The sequence below is a fragment of the Ziziphus jujuba genome, chromosome 1 (genome assembly GCF_031755915.1).
Source record: "Ziziphus jujuba cultivar Dongzao chromosome 1, ASM3175591v1".
Classification (NCBI taxonomy): domain Eukaryota; kingdom Viridiplantae; phylum Streptophyta; class Magnoliopsida; order Rosales; family Rhamnaceae; genus Ziziphus; species Ziziphus jujuba.
This window is the reverse complement of record NC_083379.1, coordinates 35,469,456-35,486,133: the sequence shown is the minus strand read 5'-3', so window position 1 is coordinate 35,486,133 and position 16,678 is coordinate 35,469,456. Positions and strand designations below refer to the sequence as shown.

The 16,678-nt window shown below is 32.9% G+C and overlaps 4 protein-coding genes across 4 annotated transcripts; all 4 read right to left on the bottom strand.

The window, feature by feature from the left end:
• Positions 1-4,773: 4,773 nt before the first annotated feature.
• On the bottom strand, positions 4,774-6,119 carry LOC132799239 (G-type lectin S-receptor-like serine/threonine-protein kinase SRK; the record flags this gene model as incomplete). The annotated part of the gene is made up of 3 exons (XM_048464140.2): positions 4,774-5,422; positions 5,565-5,715; positions 5,800-6,119. Coding segments are annotated over 3 exons (636 nt in total), but the record flags the coding sequence as incomplete, so codon positions are not given.
• Positions 6,064-6,809, bottom strand: LOC107430562 (G-type lectin S-receptor-like serine/threonine-protein kinase RKS1). Its single transcript, XM_048464144.2, has 3 exons — positions 6,671-6,809; positions 6,466-6,593; positions 6,064-6,371 (listed from the first exon to the last, which is right to left on the bottom strand). The coding sequence occupies exons 1-3, from the start codon at positions 6,729-6,731 to the stop codon at positions 6,201-6,203; spliced, it is 360 nt and encodes a 119-aa protein (XP_048320101.2). The 5' UTR covers positions 6,732-6,809; the 3' UTR covers positions 6,064-6,200.
• A 614-nt stretch (positions 6,810-7,423) lies between these two features.
• LOC132800379 (G-type lectin S-receptor-like serine/threonine-protein kinase At4g27290) lies at positions 7,424-8,467 on the bottom strand. Its single transcript, XM_060813920.1, has 2 exons — positions 7,848-8,467; positions 7,424-7,805 (listed from the first exon to the last, which is right to left on the bottom strand). Exons 1-2 carry the CDS (start codon positions 8,465-8,467, stop codon positions 7,424-7,426), a joined length of 1,002 nt encoding a protein of 333 aa, XP_060669903.1.
• Positions 8,468-10,290: 1,823 nt separating this feature from the next.
• Positions 10,291-11,073, bottom strand: LOC125420706 (secreted RxLR effector protein 161-like). The gene has a single exon (XM_048467564.1). It carries the CDS (start codon positions 11,071-11,073, stop codon positions 10,291-10,293), a length of 783 nt encoding a protein of 260 aa, XP_048323521.1.
• Positions 11,074-16,678: the final 5,605 nt, after the last annotated feature.

Sequence of the window (16,678 nt, the reverse complement as noted above, 5' to 3'; positions counted from 1 at the left end):
AGCACCTGTGTGGGACATCTTTAGCATATATATGGACATATTTAGCATATGTATAAACATATTCTTTATATGTATGGACGCAATTTGTGCTACAATATATTTTAATATATTCAAATTAAATCAAGTTATCTAATTTCCCCATTATATTTAGATTTCGATTAATTTAGTTTGAAATTTTCCATTACTTAAGCTACAACAAGGATTACTTTGATTTTATGCTCAAAAGTCTATTGACCAATGGTTGATATGAACTAGTTGAAACATGTTTTATCTTACTTTGAATGAGTATTGATATGAATAAGCTGCTATACTTTTTAATTGGACTGTACTTATAATGCACATTAATATAAACAATTTGAGCCAAAAATTATGATCAAAATGACATAACAACATTAAGCTAGTAAACAAGATCATCTATATCACACATTGAACATCCATTATCTAATTCAACTCGAATACACTACTACAAGAAAAATACATTAACTACAGGCCATCCACACAACTATACAGGTCATCCCTAATTCAAATACATATAATATATATTTGTCTTAGGTCCACAACTACAACCACTCCAGAGCAATAACATAAGAACTATCACAATTCTTGTTAATACAAAGTATAGCTTCCTAATTTTGATCACATCGATGTTGACTTTACCCTCAAGTTTCGAACATTTTTTCTCCATATACTTATTTCGTGACATCCATTTGTCCACCTCTGCCTTATAATCATCTATTGTTCTGCTCTCATACCTTTCTTGTTGTTGATAAGCTTGAATTTTATCCTCCAATTTTCAAATTTTCCCCTTTAAATGATAAACCATATCCTTTGCATTATCTGATATAGGTGCATCAATCCACTTAAAAAAATTACATCCTCCAGTATCCTACAAACATTGACAATTTATTAGTTGTATAGTCATCATATAAATGGATAACAATTGCAGGCAATAATAAATTATCAATATGGGAATTAGAAATGGAATTTAGGAAGTTTTATACTGCACTTTAAGCTTCAAAGATGGTGTACTAATTCCATGTTCGAGAATCAAAATCCCAATCTTAATGTGTTCATTCGAAAATTATTATTCAATTACTTCATTTGGCTAGCTTTTACAGTTTCCCCAACCACTAAATCAAAACTTTTTTCCAAAATCAGAATCATCATCTACGTGATTGGTATTTTCTTTAAACTCCATCGACACAAAACCCCATGTCCTAATATTGCATTTCATACCTAGAACATACCTTATGGGTATCACATCGGTAAAACCTCCTTCCACTTTTGGCACTAGTCATGAAGGTTCTCACCATAACAAGTCGTGGCCTTTCACAGCTGCATAACAACTTTGTTGAATAAATCGAGCTACTTGAAGACATCTCACTTCTCTTCTTCTTACTTCCTTCTTCCTTACCTCACTTTGAAAACATCTCGAAAGGCATGTCTTCTTCTTTCTCCCTTCTACGTTTCGTCGGTTTGAAGAAAATCCCTAAATACCAAAATCCCTAAATCACTAAATCCCAAAATCTGCCGAAACGGTGAGTTTTAGATTTTTCATTTTAAAACATTTTTCCATGTTCAATTTTTCAGAAAAAGACAAGAAAGTATTAAAAAATTGAACTTAGTTTTCATGTGCAACTCATGTGACTGGTTTTTAACAGAATCCATTTTTCTTTAACAGTTTGGGTAGTAGAGGGTATTATATGTAAAAAAAAGTTCACAGACCCTAATTAAAAAAGGCTAAAACTAGAGGGTACTGAAATGCATTTTACCCTTCTTTTTAGGTAACAGAGAGACGAAGACTCTGTTTATTTACCTTCCATATTTCTAATTACAAATGTGTACGAATCTAAACCTTAGAAAGAAACTAAACATGATGAAGTCAATAATTCTCATGGCCACATTGAACAAAAAATTAAAGTGAAGAAGAATAGAAGACAGAGCTGTTAAGGTTAAAACAAGCTTATGCCATGACTGATGCAAAAGTCTAGAAGAAGATGTAGAAGATGAAAAAATGTCAAACTTTAAAAGAATAAAATACCTTTTGGTGTGATTTTTAAAAATAAGGGTAATTGTGGTTAGTAAATCATCTAATTTTAGGTCATTTAAGTGGTCTAGGTTGTTTTATGATAAATACTTATTTTTGGAATGTTATGATAATTATTCTTTTTTTGGCATCTTAGATAATTATACATTACGTGGCAATTTCACACGCTATTTTATGATTATTTTGCTAAATTTATATGGTTACGCTTCTTATAATTTCAGTATTGAAATTAATTCAAATTTGATTAACTTATCATGCATACATATTACATATTAAAAGTTAAAACTTCTTATATGTAAAATTAAAATATTGTGTATCTTACAATACATGATTTTTTACAATACACATTCCACAAAATTAACAAAACGATTCACAATTTAATAACCTTGCTTTCAACAACAATTGGAGAAACACCAAAGCTTTAGTGAAAAGAGTAGTTGTGTTGACTTTACCATTGAGAGGTTACTTAAAATTTTCAAGTCTAAAATGGCGGCATTCTATTAATTGGAGTTTTTTTTTTTTTTATGCATTAATTTCAGTTGAAATGTGCGAAAGGCATAGAATCTTCGTACTGTATTGTGGCGCTCACTTTTTCTTGTCATTTTTTTTTTTTTTTTTAATGAGACTACAAACGCCCGATTTACTACTAAAATTAGCCAGCCAATAAAATGGTTTTGAATTTAGAAAACTTAATTGCTTTTGAGATGAGTATTACTAATTTTGTATGTTCTTGCTATGTCAAGGAGTTTGATGTTGACTGGAGTTGAGTTATTGAAAGACTAGTATGGTGGAAAATTCTTTTTTCACAAACTGATCAATGCAGAAGACTTGGAGAATAAAAGGGGGATTAGAAATGCATTAAGTCAAAGATGCTCATCTGTTCTATCATAGTCAGGATGCAGAGAAAGGTTCTGCTGAGTTTATCTTGACTTTTTCTTTTCCAACAATGACTACTATATATTATTTAAAATTAATTGTATGTATCCATTCGTGCATGCATGTATGTACGTATGTATATATGTATGCATATATGTATAATCCATGCAGTGTAATTTAGGGAACACACATGCTAATTGTATGTGTATATATATATATATGTATGTGTAGGTGACATTAATCCATGTATTATAATTTAGAGAACACACGTGCTAATATACCATACTTGTTAAAGTCAAATTATAGAGAGAAAATATGAGGTTTGGGCTACTCTAATGCAATAATGTTACTAGAAGTTCTAGTTGCATTACTAAGTGAATTTTTTATATAGTTTCATTATTAATTTACATTTTTACCTCCATTTAAAATTACTAATAAAGATATTTAATAATTAAACATATTAATATTCATAAATATATAAGTGAACATCTCAAATGTATTTAAAAGAATATGGTTGAAATTTGAAATATATTCATAAATATATGACCGAATATTTTTAGAGATGAATATCTTAAATATATTAAAAAATATGTGACTAAACATTTAATCTATGTTCAAAAGTATATGATTGCACGTATTTAGGGACGTTCATAATTTTAAAACCAAATACCCCAACGAATCATTCTTTCTATTATTCAAAATTGTTGATGGGAAAGAAAATTTCATAGAGTTTTCTTGATTATTAGTTTTATCCAAAAGCATTTTGATTTATTGCCCAACAACAACAACCAGGTTTTGTGTAAAGTTTCCTTAGAGTAGTGTTTGATTTGTGAATGATTTTTCAAATTAAAAAAATAAAAATAAAAATGGTGTTTTTGGCTTAGTTGTGACTGTATGAACTGCTGATATTTTAAATATTAAAAATATTATATAAAGTGATATATTTTATATATTTTATATGTCTAAATGATAGTGTATAAAGAACGGTTTTGTAAAAAGTTTTTTTTAGAATTGAAAAAAGAACTTTAATGTTATAACATATAATTATTTATCAAATTTATTTACTAAATTAATATTATTGATAATATTTAATTATTTATTTTTTAATTTATTTATATTTAAGTAGATGTACTTCAGATGAACTAAAGGTTACGACTCCACTAATAATTTAGATTTGTCCAATTAAACAGTCTTGATACAACTAACTGGTTTGTGCAATGAAGCCATGTTTGATAGGATGCATAAATTAAATTTTGAAGCAAGACAAATTAATTCTAATTCTGTGTTTGCTAATAGCCGGGTTTATCTTAGAAGTCCAAGCTAAAGAAGAAAATATTGGTATTACATGTTTGTTTCTATCACAGAAGATATGTTACACACTTATCCTCTTTAAAGGAGCACTACTTCTTATGTCCTCCATCCCCCCTAGGAGACGGAGAATATACTTCTTAAAGTCTTAATTTTATTTTACCAACCAAAAAGAAGAAAAAAAAAAAAAAAAAAAAAAAAAACAACAACAACAACAACATGACAGCTTCTTAAGAGTCTGGACATAACGGGTGGCAGGCTGTTACAGCATTTGTCTGATCTAATTCTCTACATGTGATCACAATGCTGGACCCATGATCACAATAGTTAATGCTTCTATGAGGATTTCATATTTTTCATGGTTATGGCACAAAAATGGCATTAAAAAAAAAAAAGGATTTTTTTTTACCATATTCTTTGTAAATAAGCTCTTTTTTATTTTGTATGTCTGTAATAGAGTGGTACACCATCACTATTTCTGTTTCCGTTAGATGTTGTGTTAAAAAAAATATATATATATATATATATATAATTAATAATAATTAAAAAGAAAAAGGAAAAAGAGAAAAAATAAATAAATAAATAAATAAACAGAGGAAACAGAGCTTCAGACATGAGCTTTTTCATCCCACAAAATTATCCCCACATGCAGTAGATCGAGTGTTAATGTTTGTAGAGGCCGCAGAGAGCAAATGTCGCCGTCCACAAAGTTCTGACATCCCTCAGGTAGGAAAAAAGTTCTTTTTAACTTTACAGCGTATCTACCTAAAAGCTTTTGGCCCAAAAAGATCAATCTACTTACCATGCCTTGAACACAAGTTGACTATTGCATATAAGCATCAAAACCATTGGCTACATGGCAACAACATTATAACCGTATTTCTATCTACCAGTCAGCTTTGTCATAGTCACAGCAATTTCCGAATGGGGTTTTTCATTTTTAGATGCAGAGCACTCATCATTTGAATCCCTTTCGACGAAGAAACCGGACAGTTCAGGTTGAGGCAATGTCGCTCCTTCATTTTCTCACATGAAAACCACGGACGCCATTGTAGGTCTGTCTTGTGGAAACTCTTGGACACATAACAAACCCACTTGAATGCATCTTAATGCTTGACATTCAACACATGAATCCTTCAAGCTTGAATCCATTAGATCCAAGGCGCTTCCTTCATTCCAAAGCAACCATGCCTGTGACTAGACTCTTAGCTCAGCCATTCACACACACACACACACAAACACACAACCCAAAAAATATAAATAAATAAAAAATCCCTAACTACTATGGATTAGTTAGACTGAATAATCAAAAGCATTATTTTTTATTTCTTACATGTCCCAGAAGATTGTGGTGGTGATCAGGATGACTAAACCTTCTATTTCTTTTCCCGCTTATCATCTCTAACAGAAGCACACCGAAGCTAAACACATCAGAATTTACTGAGAACTTTCCATTAAATGCATCCTCTGGGGACATGTACCCACTGTATGAAAAGTACAATTATAAAATTTTTGCTAACCGTTACCTTATGAATGAGTTTGAAGAGAATGAAAATTTTGCTTCTTACTATGTTCCTACAATCATCCTAGTTTTGGCTTCTTTATCATCATCTCGAAATTTCCTGGCTAATCCAAAATCAGAAATCTTAGGATTCAGATTGGTATCCAATATAATATTGCTTGCTTTGAGATCCCTGTGAATAATTTGAAGTTTTGAATCTCGGTGGAGATATAGAAGACCTCTTACAATACCCATGACAATGTCAAAGTGAGTTTTCCATCCCAATAACGTTATTCTTTTATACTCTGCACATATCAGTTGCCCTTTCAAATTCTTAAGTATAATAATTTTGATCGTATTCGAAATTTCAAATTCATATTTGCAGAATTATTCGACAATTAAATAAAGATAAGTCAAGAACAAGAAGTGCGAACCAAATATAAAATAATCCAAGCTTTTGTTGGGCATTTACTCATAGATTAAGCTCCTTTCTTCTCCTTGAATGCAACAGCCTAAAAGGGCAACGAGATTCCGATGTTGAAGCTTTGCAATCAAATCTACTTCATTCATAAACTCTTTAAGACCCTGTCCTGAATCCTTGGACAGTCTCTTCACAGCAATTTCTTGTCCATTTGAGAGCTTCCCCCGAATACATATCACATCAATTGCCTTTGTTAGCCATTAGATGCATAGAAATCACATAATGGTTCAATTTACAGTAAAAAATGGGTACCTTGAAAACAGGACCATAGCCACCTGCTCTAATCATATGCTGAGGAGAGAAATTGTTTGTAGCAGATATAATGGGAGCCAAATCAAATAAAGGTAGTTCTAGTTCATCTTCCATTTTGCTTCCCCGTCCTACTTATTTCAATAATTAATGGTTTATCGAAACATTACTTCTAAAAATAAAGTTTAAGAGAAAACGTATTAATTACCTCTTCCATTGGTTCTTTTTTTCCTAATGATGCACCAGATCATCAGTACCATGATACACATGCCAGAGCCAGAGGCTGTTGAAACAATAAGTATGGAGTTTTGTTTCCTCCTCCTATTCCCATCACTAATTGAATCTGGAACATAAAGGACAATAAAATAGGAAAAAGAATAATACTAATAATCCGTTATTTGACCAAATACTAAAAATACTAATAATCCGTTATTTGACCAAATACTAAAAAATTATCTTCTGATTTAAAACTAGTAGTCATCACTTAAGAAGGAATAATTCTTTTTTTGGAAATATAAATATCTGTTAATTTTGCTTACCTAAGGCTTACATATTATGAATATTTAAATACTTCCGCTATTGGAAATTAACGACAAAAGACATTAGTATGAAAAAGATCTTTGCTTGTATCACTAACGATATTTGTTTATCATGCATACAATCAACAATTTTCACCAAGCGAAAAGCATGATTCTATTTTTTTATTTTTTTTATTTGTTTTATTATTTATTATTTTTTAAACTTCCATCTCTCTCATAGACCTTGAGAAAAAGAATATGTTATCATTTATAAAGCAGAAAGCTCTATTTTTAAATGAAATCTTAAAACAGAAAGAAACAAGGAAACTCATTCAGCCTATCTTTGCTGACTGCATCCTCAATTAATTGATTAAGAGTTGCACCTTATTTCATCTCCTGCATTCATTTAACTCTATTTATACTTTTGCTTTTTCTTTACATTTTTATTGTTTCTTAGATTGATCAGAACAGTAAAAGGATTTCATCTTTAGTGAAGGAGCAAGCAGGACAATGACAATAAAAAATGTGACAGGGGAAGACTTACTGAGTTCAGACTTCGACAACCGTATATAGAAGTTCAGCCCAATAAATTGTGCTTTCAACTCGCTGACATAAATGAGGTCACCAAACCACATCAAGCATCCACTGCCACCTTCTCTGATATCAGAATTCGCATAAGCTGCACAAGAACAGTTCGTTGAGCACATCTCCTTACATTCTTCGAGGTTCATTCTCTTGTTCGACCAGAAGTCCAACAAGTCAGGCACTTTCACCCGAACAAGCTTCTTAAAACCATCCCCATCCTTGCAATCCAGAGGTTTTTTCCTCACACACCCATTGGACCAATTTAGAACTTGCCATTCTTACTGGGACTTTAGGGTGAATCCCTCCAGACAGTCACATATTGGATTCCCATTAATTCTATAGACACCGGTAGCACCACAGTATCCATATCTATCACAGAGCACATATGGCATAGAGGACATGGTTCTCCACTCTGTGCTGCTATTATAGATTACAAAACGCACCAAATTACCAGAATTACTCAATCTCACACGCGTAACTTCTTCATCATTGCTAACTGTGGGCTTGAACATGTAATGGGACTCATTCTCATTGAATACAAAATTTGAACCATAAATAGTGTTTCCTCTCACATACACACCATTTAATCGTACTCCATTCCATGGCCCCAATCTCAACATTCTCGTTGTTCTTTTGGAAACTATGACCTGAGGCATACCTTTGATGTCAATATGGAAAGAAAAGTCTCCAGTTGATGGATCATCAGAGCTTTTCCATGATGTTAAATAACGTTCCACACAGGTTTTCATGTTCCATCCAATCTTCATCCCTGCTAAAGACGTGTCCGTTGGATAATCAAAGCTCTGCCATGCATAAATCTCAGAGTCGGCATCCCTGTTTTTGCCTTGGACTACAAGATTCCCTGATTCCAATAGCCGAGCCATTGGATCTTTTGCAACCATTGATGTGTTTGAGGACCAGATGATAATCTTGGTTCTATTGAGAAGAAGAAGTTTTCCATGATTGGTGATGGTGAATTAGCCATATGAATCAGCAAGAGGGTTGTTTCTATTTGCAACCCAGACAACAATCTTAAGAGTGGTTTTTGTACCATATTCCCAACGATAAAATTGAAAATAATATGGCTGGAATGAATGTATTTCATTAACGTAATGGTATTTATACAAGAGTCAAAGACTATGTGATAAGTCATATAAAAATTACAGATAGACTTGCACATACAGATAGGTTTACATATTTATATTAACTAAATCTGTTAAGATATTTTATCATTCCCCCGCAAGCGAAATAGGGATGCCTTCAGATTTAGATTGGACCGTAGCAGCAAGAACTGTGAGGATGGAAGAACTTTGGTTAAGACATCTGCAATTTGTTTAGAACTAGGCACATAACGAACTTCTAATTTCTTTTGAATTACTCTATCACGAACAAAATGAACATCAATTTCTATATGTTTCGTCCGTTGATGATGAGACAGATTTTTAGCAAGATAACCAGCCCGCACATTGTCATACCAAATAACTGGAACTCTGTTTAACTCAACCTGTAACTCATTGAGTAAGGACTATAACCAAAGAACTTCTGCAGCACCATTAGCCAGAGATCTATATTCTGATTCAATACTAGAACAAGCAACAACATGTTTCTTCTTTGAGGACCAAGAAATTAAAGTTTGTCCCAGAAAAATACAATAACTGCCTGTAGATCTTCTATCATCAACATTTGAAGCCTAATCCACATCTGTATAACCTAAGATTGTAACATCAGAAGAGGGTCGAAACTGAAGTCCAAAGGTTTTAGTACATTGTAAATAACGAAGGACCCGTTTACATGTACTCCAATGCATATCTGTAGGTTTATGCATAAACTGGCTCAATTTGTTCACTATGAAAGCAAGTTTCGGTCTTGTAATTGTCAAGTACTGAAGAGCTCCAACAGTACTTCTGTACATAAAAACATTCTTGAAAGCACTACCGACAGCTTTACCAAGTTGAATGCCTGTGCTAGCAGGAGTTGGACTAATGGAACAATCAGCCATACCAGTTTGCTATAGGAGATCCTCAATATATCGAGTTTATGACAAATGCATCTCATTTGAACCATAAACAGTGTTTCCTCTCACATACACACCATTTAATCGTACTCCATTCCATGGCCCCAATCTCAACGTTCTTGTTGTTCCTTTGGAAACTATGACCTGAGGCATACCTTTAATGTCAATATGGAAAGAAAAGTCTCCAATTGATGGATCATCAGAGCTTTTCCATGATGTTAAATAATGTTCCACATAGGTTTTCAAGTTCCATCCAATCTTATCCCTGCTAAAGACGTGTCCATCGGATAATTAAAGCTCTGCCGTGCATAAATCTCAGAGTCGGCCTCCCTGTTTTTGCCTTGGACTACAAGATTCCCTGATTCCAATAGCCAAGCCACTGGATCTTTTGCAACCATTGATGTGTTTGAGGACCAGATGATAATCCTGGTTCTGTTGAGATGAAGAAGTTTTCCATGGTTGGTGATGGTGAATTGGCCATATGAATCAGTAAGAGGGTTGTTTCTGTTTGTAACCCAGACAACAACCTCAGAAGTGGTTTTGTACCATATTCCCAATGATAAAATTGAAAATAATATGGCTGGAATGAATGTATTTCATTAACATAATGGTATTTATACAAGAGTCAAAGACTATGTGATAAGTCATATAAAAATTACAGATAGACTTGCACATACAGATAGGTTTACATATTTATCTTAACTAAATCTGTTAAGATATTTTATCATTCCTCCGTAAGCGAAATAGGGATGCCTTCAGATTTAGCTTGCACCATAGCACCAAGAACTGTGAGGATGGAAGAACTTTGGTTAAGACATCTGCAATTTGTTCAAAACTAGGCACATAACGAAATTCTAATTTCTTTTGAATTACTCTATCACGAACAAAATGAGCATCAATTTCTATATGTTTCATCCGTTGATGATGAACCGTATTTTCAGCTAGATAACCAACCTCCACATTGTCATACCAAATAACTGGAACTCTGTTTAACTCAACCTGTAACTCATTGAGTAAGGACTGTAACCAAAGAACTTCTGCGGCACCATTAGCCAGAGATCTATATTCTGATTCAGTACTAGAACAAGCAACAACGTGTTGCTTCTTTGAGGACCAAGAAACTAAATTTTGTCCCAGAAAAATACAATAACTGCCTGTAGATCTTCTATCATCAGCATTTGAGGCCCAATCCATATCTATATAACCTGAGATTGTAATATCAGAAGAGGGTCGAATCTGAAGTCCAAAGGTTTTAGTACCTTGTAAATAACGAAAGACCCATTTACATGAACTCCAATGCATATCTGTAGGTTTGTGCATAAACTGACTCAATTTGTTTACTATGAAAGTAAGTTCCGGTCTTGTAATTGTCAAGTACTGAAGAGCTCCAATGGTACTTCTGTACATAAAAACATTCTTGAAAGCACTACTGACGATTTTATTGAGTTGAATGCCTGTGCTAGCAGGAGTTGGACTAATGGAACAATCAGCCATACCAGTTCATTGTAGGAGATCCTCAATATATCAAGTTTGTGACAAATGCATGCCATTGACATCTCTGACAACTTCTATGCCCAAAAAATAGGATACTGAACCAGATCTTTAAGAGAGAAAGTTTTGTTTAATTGAAAAACAAACTTGTTGATGAGAGAAAAAGAAAAATCGGTTATCAAAATGTCATCCACATATAGTAGTAGCCAGATACATCCAACAACACAATGAAGAAAGAACAAGGAAGAATCAACTTTAGAATGCTTAAAACCCTATTGTAAAAGTGTACCTTTGAGTTTATCAAACCAAGCACGTGGTGCCTGTTTGAGACCATAAAGTGATCTATGGAGTTTACACACAAAGTTAGGATGAGTTCCATCGGAGAATCCCACCGACTGCTGCATGTAGACCTCTTCGTGTAACTCACCATTTAAGAAAGCATTATTAATATGAAGTTGTCTTACTCGCCAACCTCTTGAAACTGCAATGGACAGGACCATCCGAATGGTTATTGGTTTGATTACAGGACTGAAGGTGTCTATATAATCAACTCCAGCAGTTTGATGAAAACCTTTTGCCACAAGTCATGCCTTATACCGCTGTATAGAGCCATCAAGATTCCTTTTAAGCCGAAATACCCATTTATTTCCAAGCACGTTCATTTTGGGATCATAAGGCACAAGAGACCATGTTTTATTTTTTGATAAAGCATCAAGTTCATTATGCATTGCATGTTTCCATGGAGGTGACTAAAGGGCTTGAGCAACAGTGATAGGTTCAGTGTGAAGAAAATTTTCTATGGAACATGTAAACGTTTTCTTTTTACAGATACCAAGCTTGGATCGGGTGACCATCAGATGTGTGGATTTTGACAAAGCAACGGAAAGATCAAGGAACAATTTAGTGTCTCACATGGTGGTTGTTGTGCCCACAGGTTGTCTCTGGTGCAAGCTAGAAGTTGCAGGAATTGGTATCTGTGTTGGTGGAGCACTATCAAGTGGGTTGGATTCTTGTGAAGGAGATGGCATGGTGCTAGGATGTTATATGGCCTCTGTTTGTTGAGTATTATTAAGAGCATGTGACATGTCAGATAATAATGGATTAGAATGACTTACATTGGGAGTTGGTGTTGAATAAGGTGAAAAAGGTGTTAGACAAGGAGAAGTTAAAGATGGCACGTGACTTGGATGGTGGTTATTGTCCTACGCTAAAACACTTAAGGAATGAAAAGAATGGCTAGAGTTAGAATTTATGTGGGCCCCCCCTTTCTATCAAAATAAGGAAATACATTTTCATTAAATATTACATGTTAAGTAATATATATTTTACCCGTAGTAATACTCTGGCATCTATATCCTTTATGATTTTGACTATAACCAATAAAAATACATTTTTCAGAGTGATAAGAAAATTTATTATTTTGATAAGGTATGATAAAAGGATAGCACTCACATCCAAATATTTTAAAAAAAGAATAATCAAAGGATTTTCGAAATAATTTTTCAAGTGGGGACTTAAAATTTAGAATTTTTGCTGGTAATTTATTGATTAAGAAAAAAGCCGTAGAACATGCATCCCACCAATATGTGAGAGGCATGGAACTATGTACCAATAAAGACAAGGTAGTTTCAGTTATATGGTGATGTTTTCTTTCAATTTTACCATTTTGATTGTTAGTGTGTAGGCAAGGGTGTTGGAAATGAATCCCAAAATTATTTAAAATAATTTTCAATGGCCTAAACTCACCCCCCCCCCCCCCAATCAGATTGAAAAGTTTTAATGGTAGTTTGAAAAGTATTTTCAACCATAGTTTTAAATTGTAAAAATATTTTTAAGGCTATAGATATTAATTTCATGGGATAAATCCAAGAATAACAAGAATAATCATCTTCAAAAAGAATATAGTACCTATATCCCTCATTTGACAAAACAAAGGCTGGTCCCCACACATCAGAGAATACCATATCAAAAGGTGCATGACTTTTAGAATTAGATACTGATGAAAATAAATGATGCATTTTTCCTAAAGGGCAGAAATCACAAAATTCTTTATTATTTGAAATTGAGAATTTTTTACACTGAGAAGCAATAGATTTAAGAATAGGTAAAGCAGGATGACCTAGACGATAATGCCATAACTTATTGGAAGATAAATTTACAGAAAAACAAGTAAACTGATCAACTTTATTGTCCATAGTGGCAAGAGAAACAGATTTTTTTTACTGCACATTAGGCAAGGACACCTGATACAAACCATCTTTAAGGATTCCTTGTAGCAACACCTTCTTTGTAACCTGATCCTTCACAAACACAAAATGTGAGTTAAATTCTACAATTGTATTATTATCAGATGTCAAACGTGCAATACTTAATAAATTTCTTTTGATTTGAGGCACATGCAAAACATTTTTAAGTATTAAATTATTAGAGGATTTGACAAGAGAAGACCCAGTATGATGAATTATCAACCCTTGTCCATTACCTACTACCAATTTGTCAATTCCTCCATATTCAGATCTCTGATGAATGTTAGTAGGATCCAATGTTATGTGATTGCACCACTGTCCATCAACCAATCAGGATTGGCTACCTCAGAAGATGAATAATACGCATAATTGTTGCTATTATTATTTGATGACAGAGGGACAAAGTCTTGATCAAACCTGTGCCAACACTTAGCAACAACATGACCTGGCACCCTACACAATTGACAATAGACCCTAGGGCCACCTCCAGAACCATGGCCTCTACCTCTGCTGCCACGTCCTCCACGAGCTCCTCTTCCATGGCTTGATGACCTTTCGTTCCAACTTACTTTGTTTGACCCAACATAGTGGTCGTTATTCCTAGAAGTATCAATATTGGCCAACAAAATAGATTCTGAAGCAATTTTCTGTTGAAGCCAAATTTCCTGGCTTAACAATATGGCCTGAACATCTTCAATCTCGACTAATCCACTGATTGAATTTATATTTGCAACTACTGGATCGTATTCAATTGGCAGCCCTTGAAGGACATGCATCACAAAATCATCAGTGGAAATTGAATAACCTACCATGGTTAGATTGTCTGATATCTCTTTCATTTTAGACAGATATTCAATCATGATAAGTGATCCCTTTCTCATAGATTGAAGTTACAATTTTAATTGCATTAGTTTTTCCTTGGACTGATTTCCAAAAAGTTTATTTAAAGAGTTCCAAAGCTGAAAAGAGGTTACCGGTTTTGTAATCTGAGTTTGAACTTGAGGTGACACGGATGAAAGCATCCATCCCAAAAGTGCTTGATCCAAGTGTCTCCACAGCAAGTAGTCTAGGTTGATTTGTGTAGCTTGACTGGTGTCTTCTGTAGCTGTAATCTCCATTGATGGCTCACAGATTGCTCCATTAATAAAACCTTCAAGGTTGCTTCCTCTGATGGCAGGCAACATCTGAGTTTTCCATAGTATATAATTATCATTCTGAAGTTGAAAGGGAAAATTGTAATTTGGCAGAGAAACTTCATTAAGTTGTGGAATTTTAGGAGATGAAATTGTAAGCTGAGACATTTTTACAAGCTCTGATACCATGATAAAGTTGAAAATAATATGGCTGGAATGAATGTATTTCATTAACGTAGTGATATTTATACAAGAGTCAAAGACTATGTGATAAGTCATATAAAAATTACAGATAGACTTACACATACAGGTAGGTTTACCTATTTATCTTAACTAAATCTGTTAAGATATTTTATCACCCAAGTACCTGATCTTGGAGTTGCCAAGGGAGAAGAAGCCAAGCTCAAAGGTTTGGCCCGAAGAAACTAAAGTTTTTCCGTCAATGATTGATTGGTTTGGATTTATGGTATCAGCTGCAGCGCTATAGAATCTGGACACGGTTCGCAGAAAGAAGAGAACATAGAAAATGTATAGCAAATGTATGGTGTCCATTAGCATATACTATGAATGAGAAATAGGATTCTGATACTGATTTTTACGTAGTCCTCTTTTTTCTTGTTACCAATAAGGCTTGGATTGTGCTTATAATCATATAATCATGAATGATGAAACAACAGAAAGATAGGAAATATAAAGTCTTCAGTTTTTATATATTTGTTATTATGATTATTATTATTATTATTATTATTATTATTATTTTGTAAAAGGAAATATAAGTCTTTTAGATTTGTCTTGGATTTTGGAAAATTGGTTTTAGGATATTATTTTATAAGCCTGAAATATCATGTAAAGGATATGATTGATTTTCGTAGGCTTTAACATAGGAGATGTTGACTATTCTAGGTTTGAGATCTACAAACTATAGGAAAATTCAATTTTGCAGAGGAAAGGGATCCTGTGAAATTCATTTGGGTTGCTAGTTAACAATCCATCTGTTCAATTAGTAAATTAGATCAATTTGTAATAATTTTTAAAAGCTAAATCGCACATTTATGAAGTTCTTTTTCTTTCTTTCTTTCTTTTTTCCCCCCGAAAAAGCACATTTATGAAGTTGAGAGCTAAAATTAGGCAAATTTGAAAAATTGAAAGCCTAATCACATATTTATGAAGTTGAGAATCTAAATGGCACAAATTTGGAAGTTTAAGGTTATCAAAGTGCAATTAAAAGGAATTAAGTAAAACTTTAGGCTAGCAATGTGTAATTAACTTAAGAATTTATTGAGGAAAAAAAAACACTAATTATGGGTAAAAGTGACTTTTTGAAAAATAAATACGTTGTTGATAACTTAATCATAAAACTTACACTTTTTTCTTTATTCTGACAATGCATAAAACTTAGAGCATCTCTAATGGATTATGAATTGTCAAAATAGATAGGCTATGTAAGACAATATGGATATTTTTTAAAACAAATGCACTTCAATGATAATATGTAAAATGAATGTTAAGTTGATACGACTTAGATATTGTCACGGTAAATGTAGATTTTAAAAATTGTTTTAGACATTATAAAATTTCTTTAAAAGCAAAATTCTTTTAAAAAGTAAAATTTTTCAGGAAAAAAAGTTAATAAAATATATAATTAATTAATATCCATTAATAGCCTTTATGAGTACTTAATTTTAAAATTAACAGAACATTTATGCCATTTAAATTTTAAAAATTTCAACTTTTATACTACATATAAAGCAATCCACATGTAACATTGGAGAAATTCTTAGATTGGTAATTTAAAAATCTATTTAGACATTAACATCCACTTAAACTTATTAAAGGTATAAATTCATAGTATGAAAAATCAAAGTCAAACTTAGTGAAACCCAAAGACCAACTGGTAAAAGAAAATGACAGTTAGAGAAAATACCAACACATGACATGTAAAGTGGAGTTTTTTTTTTTGGAGTTTTGTGCGCAGGAAGCAAACATTCCAATGTATCCTACAGAGACGGTCTTAAGATGCCTTACCAAGTTCCGCTTCCAAATTTGACCCTATCAATCGAAAACAATGAAATAAAATGAACACCTAAAATTTCCTATTAATTAATTTAGTTTAGTGTAATCATTGCATTTTTATTAGACTATACATATGCAAGAGTTTATTTTTTATTTTTATTTCTTTTAACCTCAGACATCTAAGGCATGGGATTATCTTAACTTAATTATTCCATA

Excerpts from the sequence above, each read along its gene's own strand:
- LOC107430562 (XM_048464144.2), bottom strand. The coding sequence starts at position 6,731 with ATGTGTATCATGGTACTGATGATCTGGTGCATCATTAGGAAAAAAAGA. Across the intron at positions 6,594-6,670 it reads AAAAAGAACCAATGGAAGAG|GACGGGGAAGCAAAATGGAA; the intron begins GTAATTAATACG and ends TGAAATAAGTAG. Across the intron at positions 6,372-6,465 it reads GCTATGGTCCTGTTTTCAAG|CTCTCAAATGGACAAGAAAT; the intron begins GTACCCATTTTT and ends ATTCGGGGGAAG.
- LOC132800379 (XM_060813920.1), bottom strand. The coding sequence starts at position 8,467 with ATGGTTGCAAAAGATCCAATGGCTCGGCTATTGGAATCAGGGAATCTT. Across the intron at positions 7,806-7,847 it reads GGATTCACCCTAAAGTCCCA|GAAAAAACCTCTGGATTGCA; the intron begins GTAAGAATGGCA and ends TGGGTGTGTGAG.
- LOC125420706 (XM_048467564.1), bottom strand. The coding sequence starts at position 11,073 with ATGGCTGATTGTTCCATTAGTCCAACTCCTGCTAGCACAGGCATTCAA.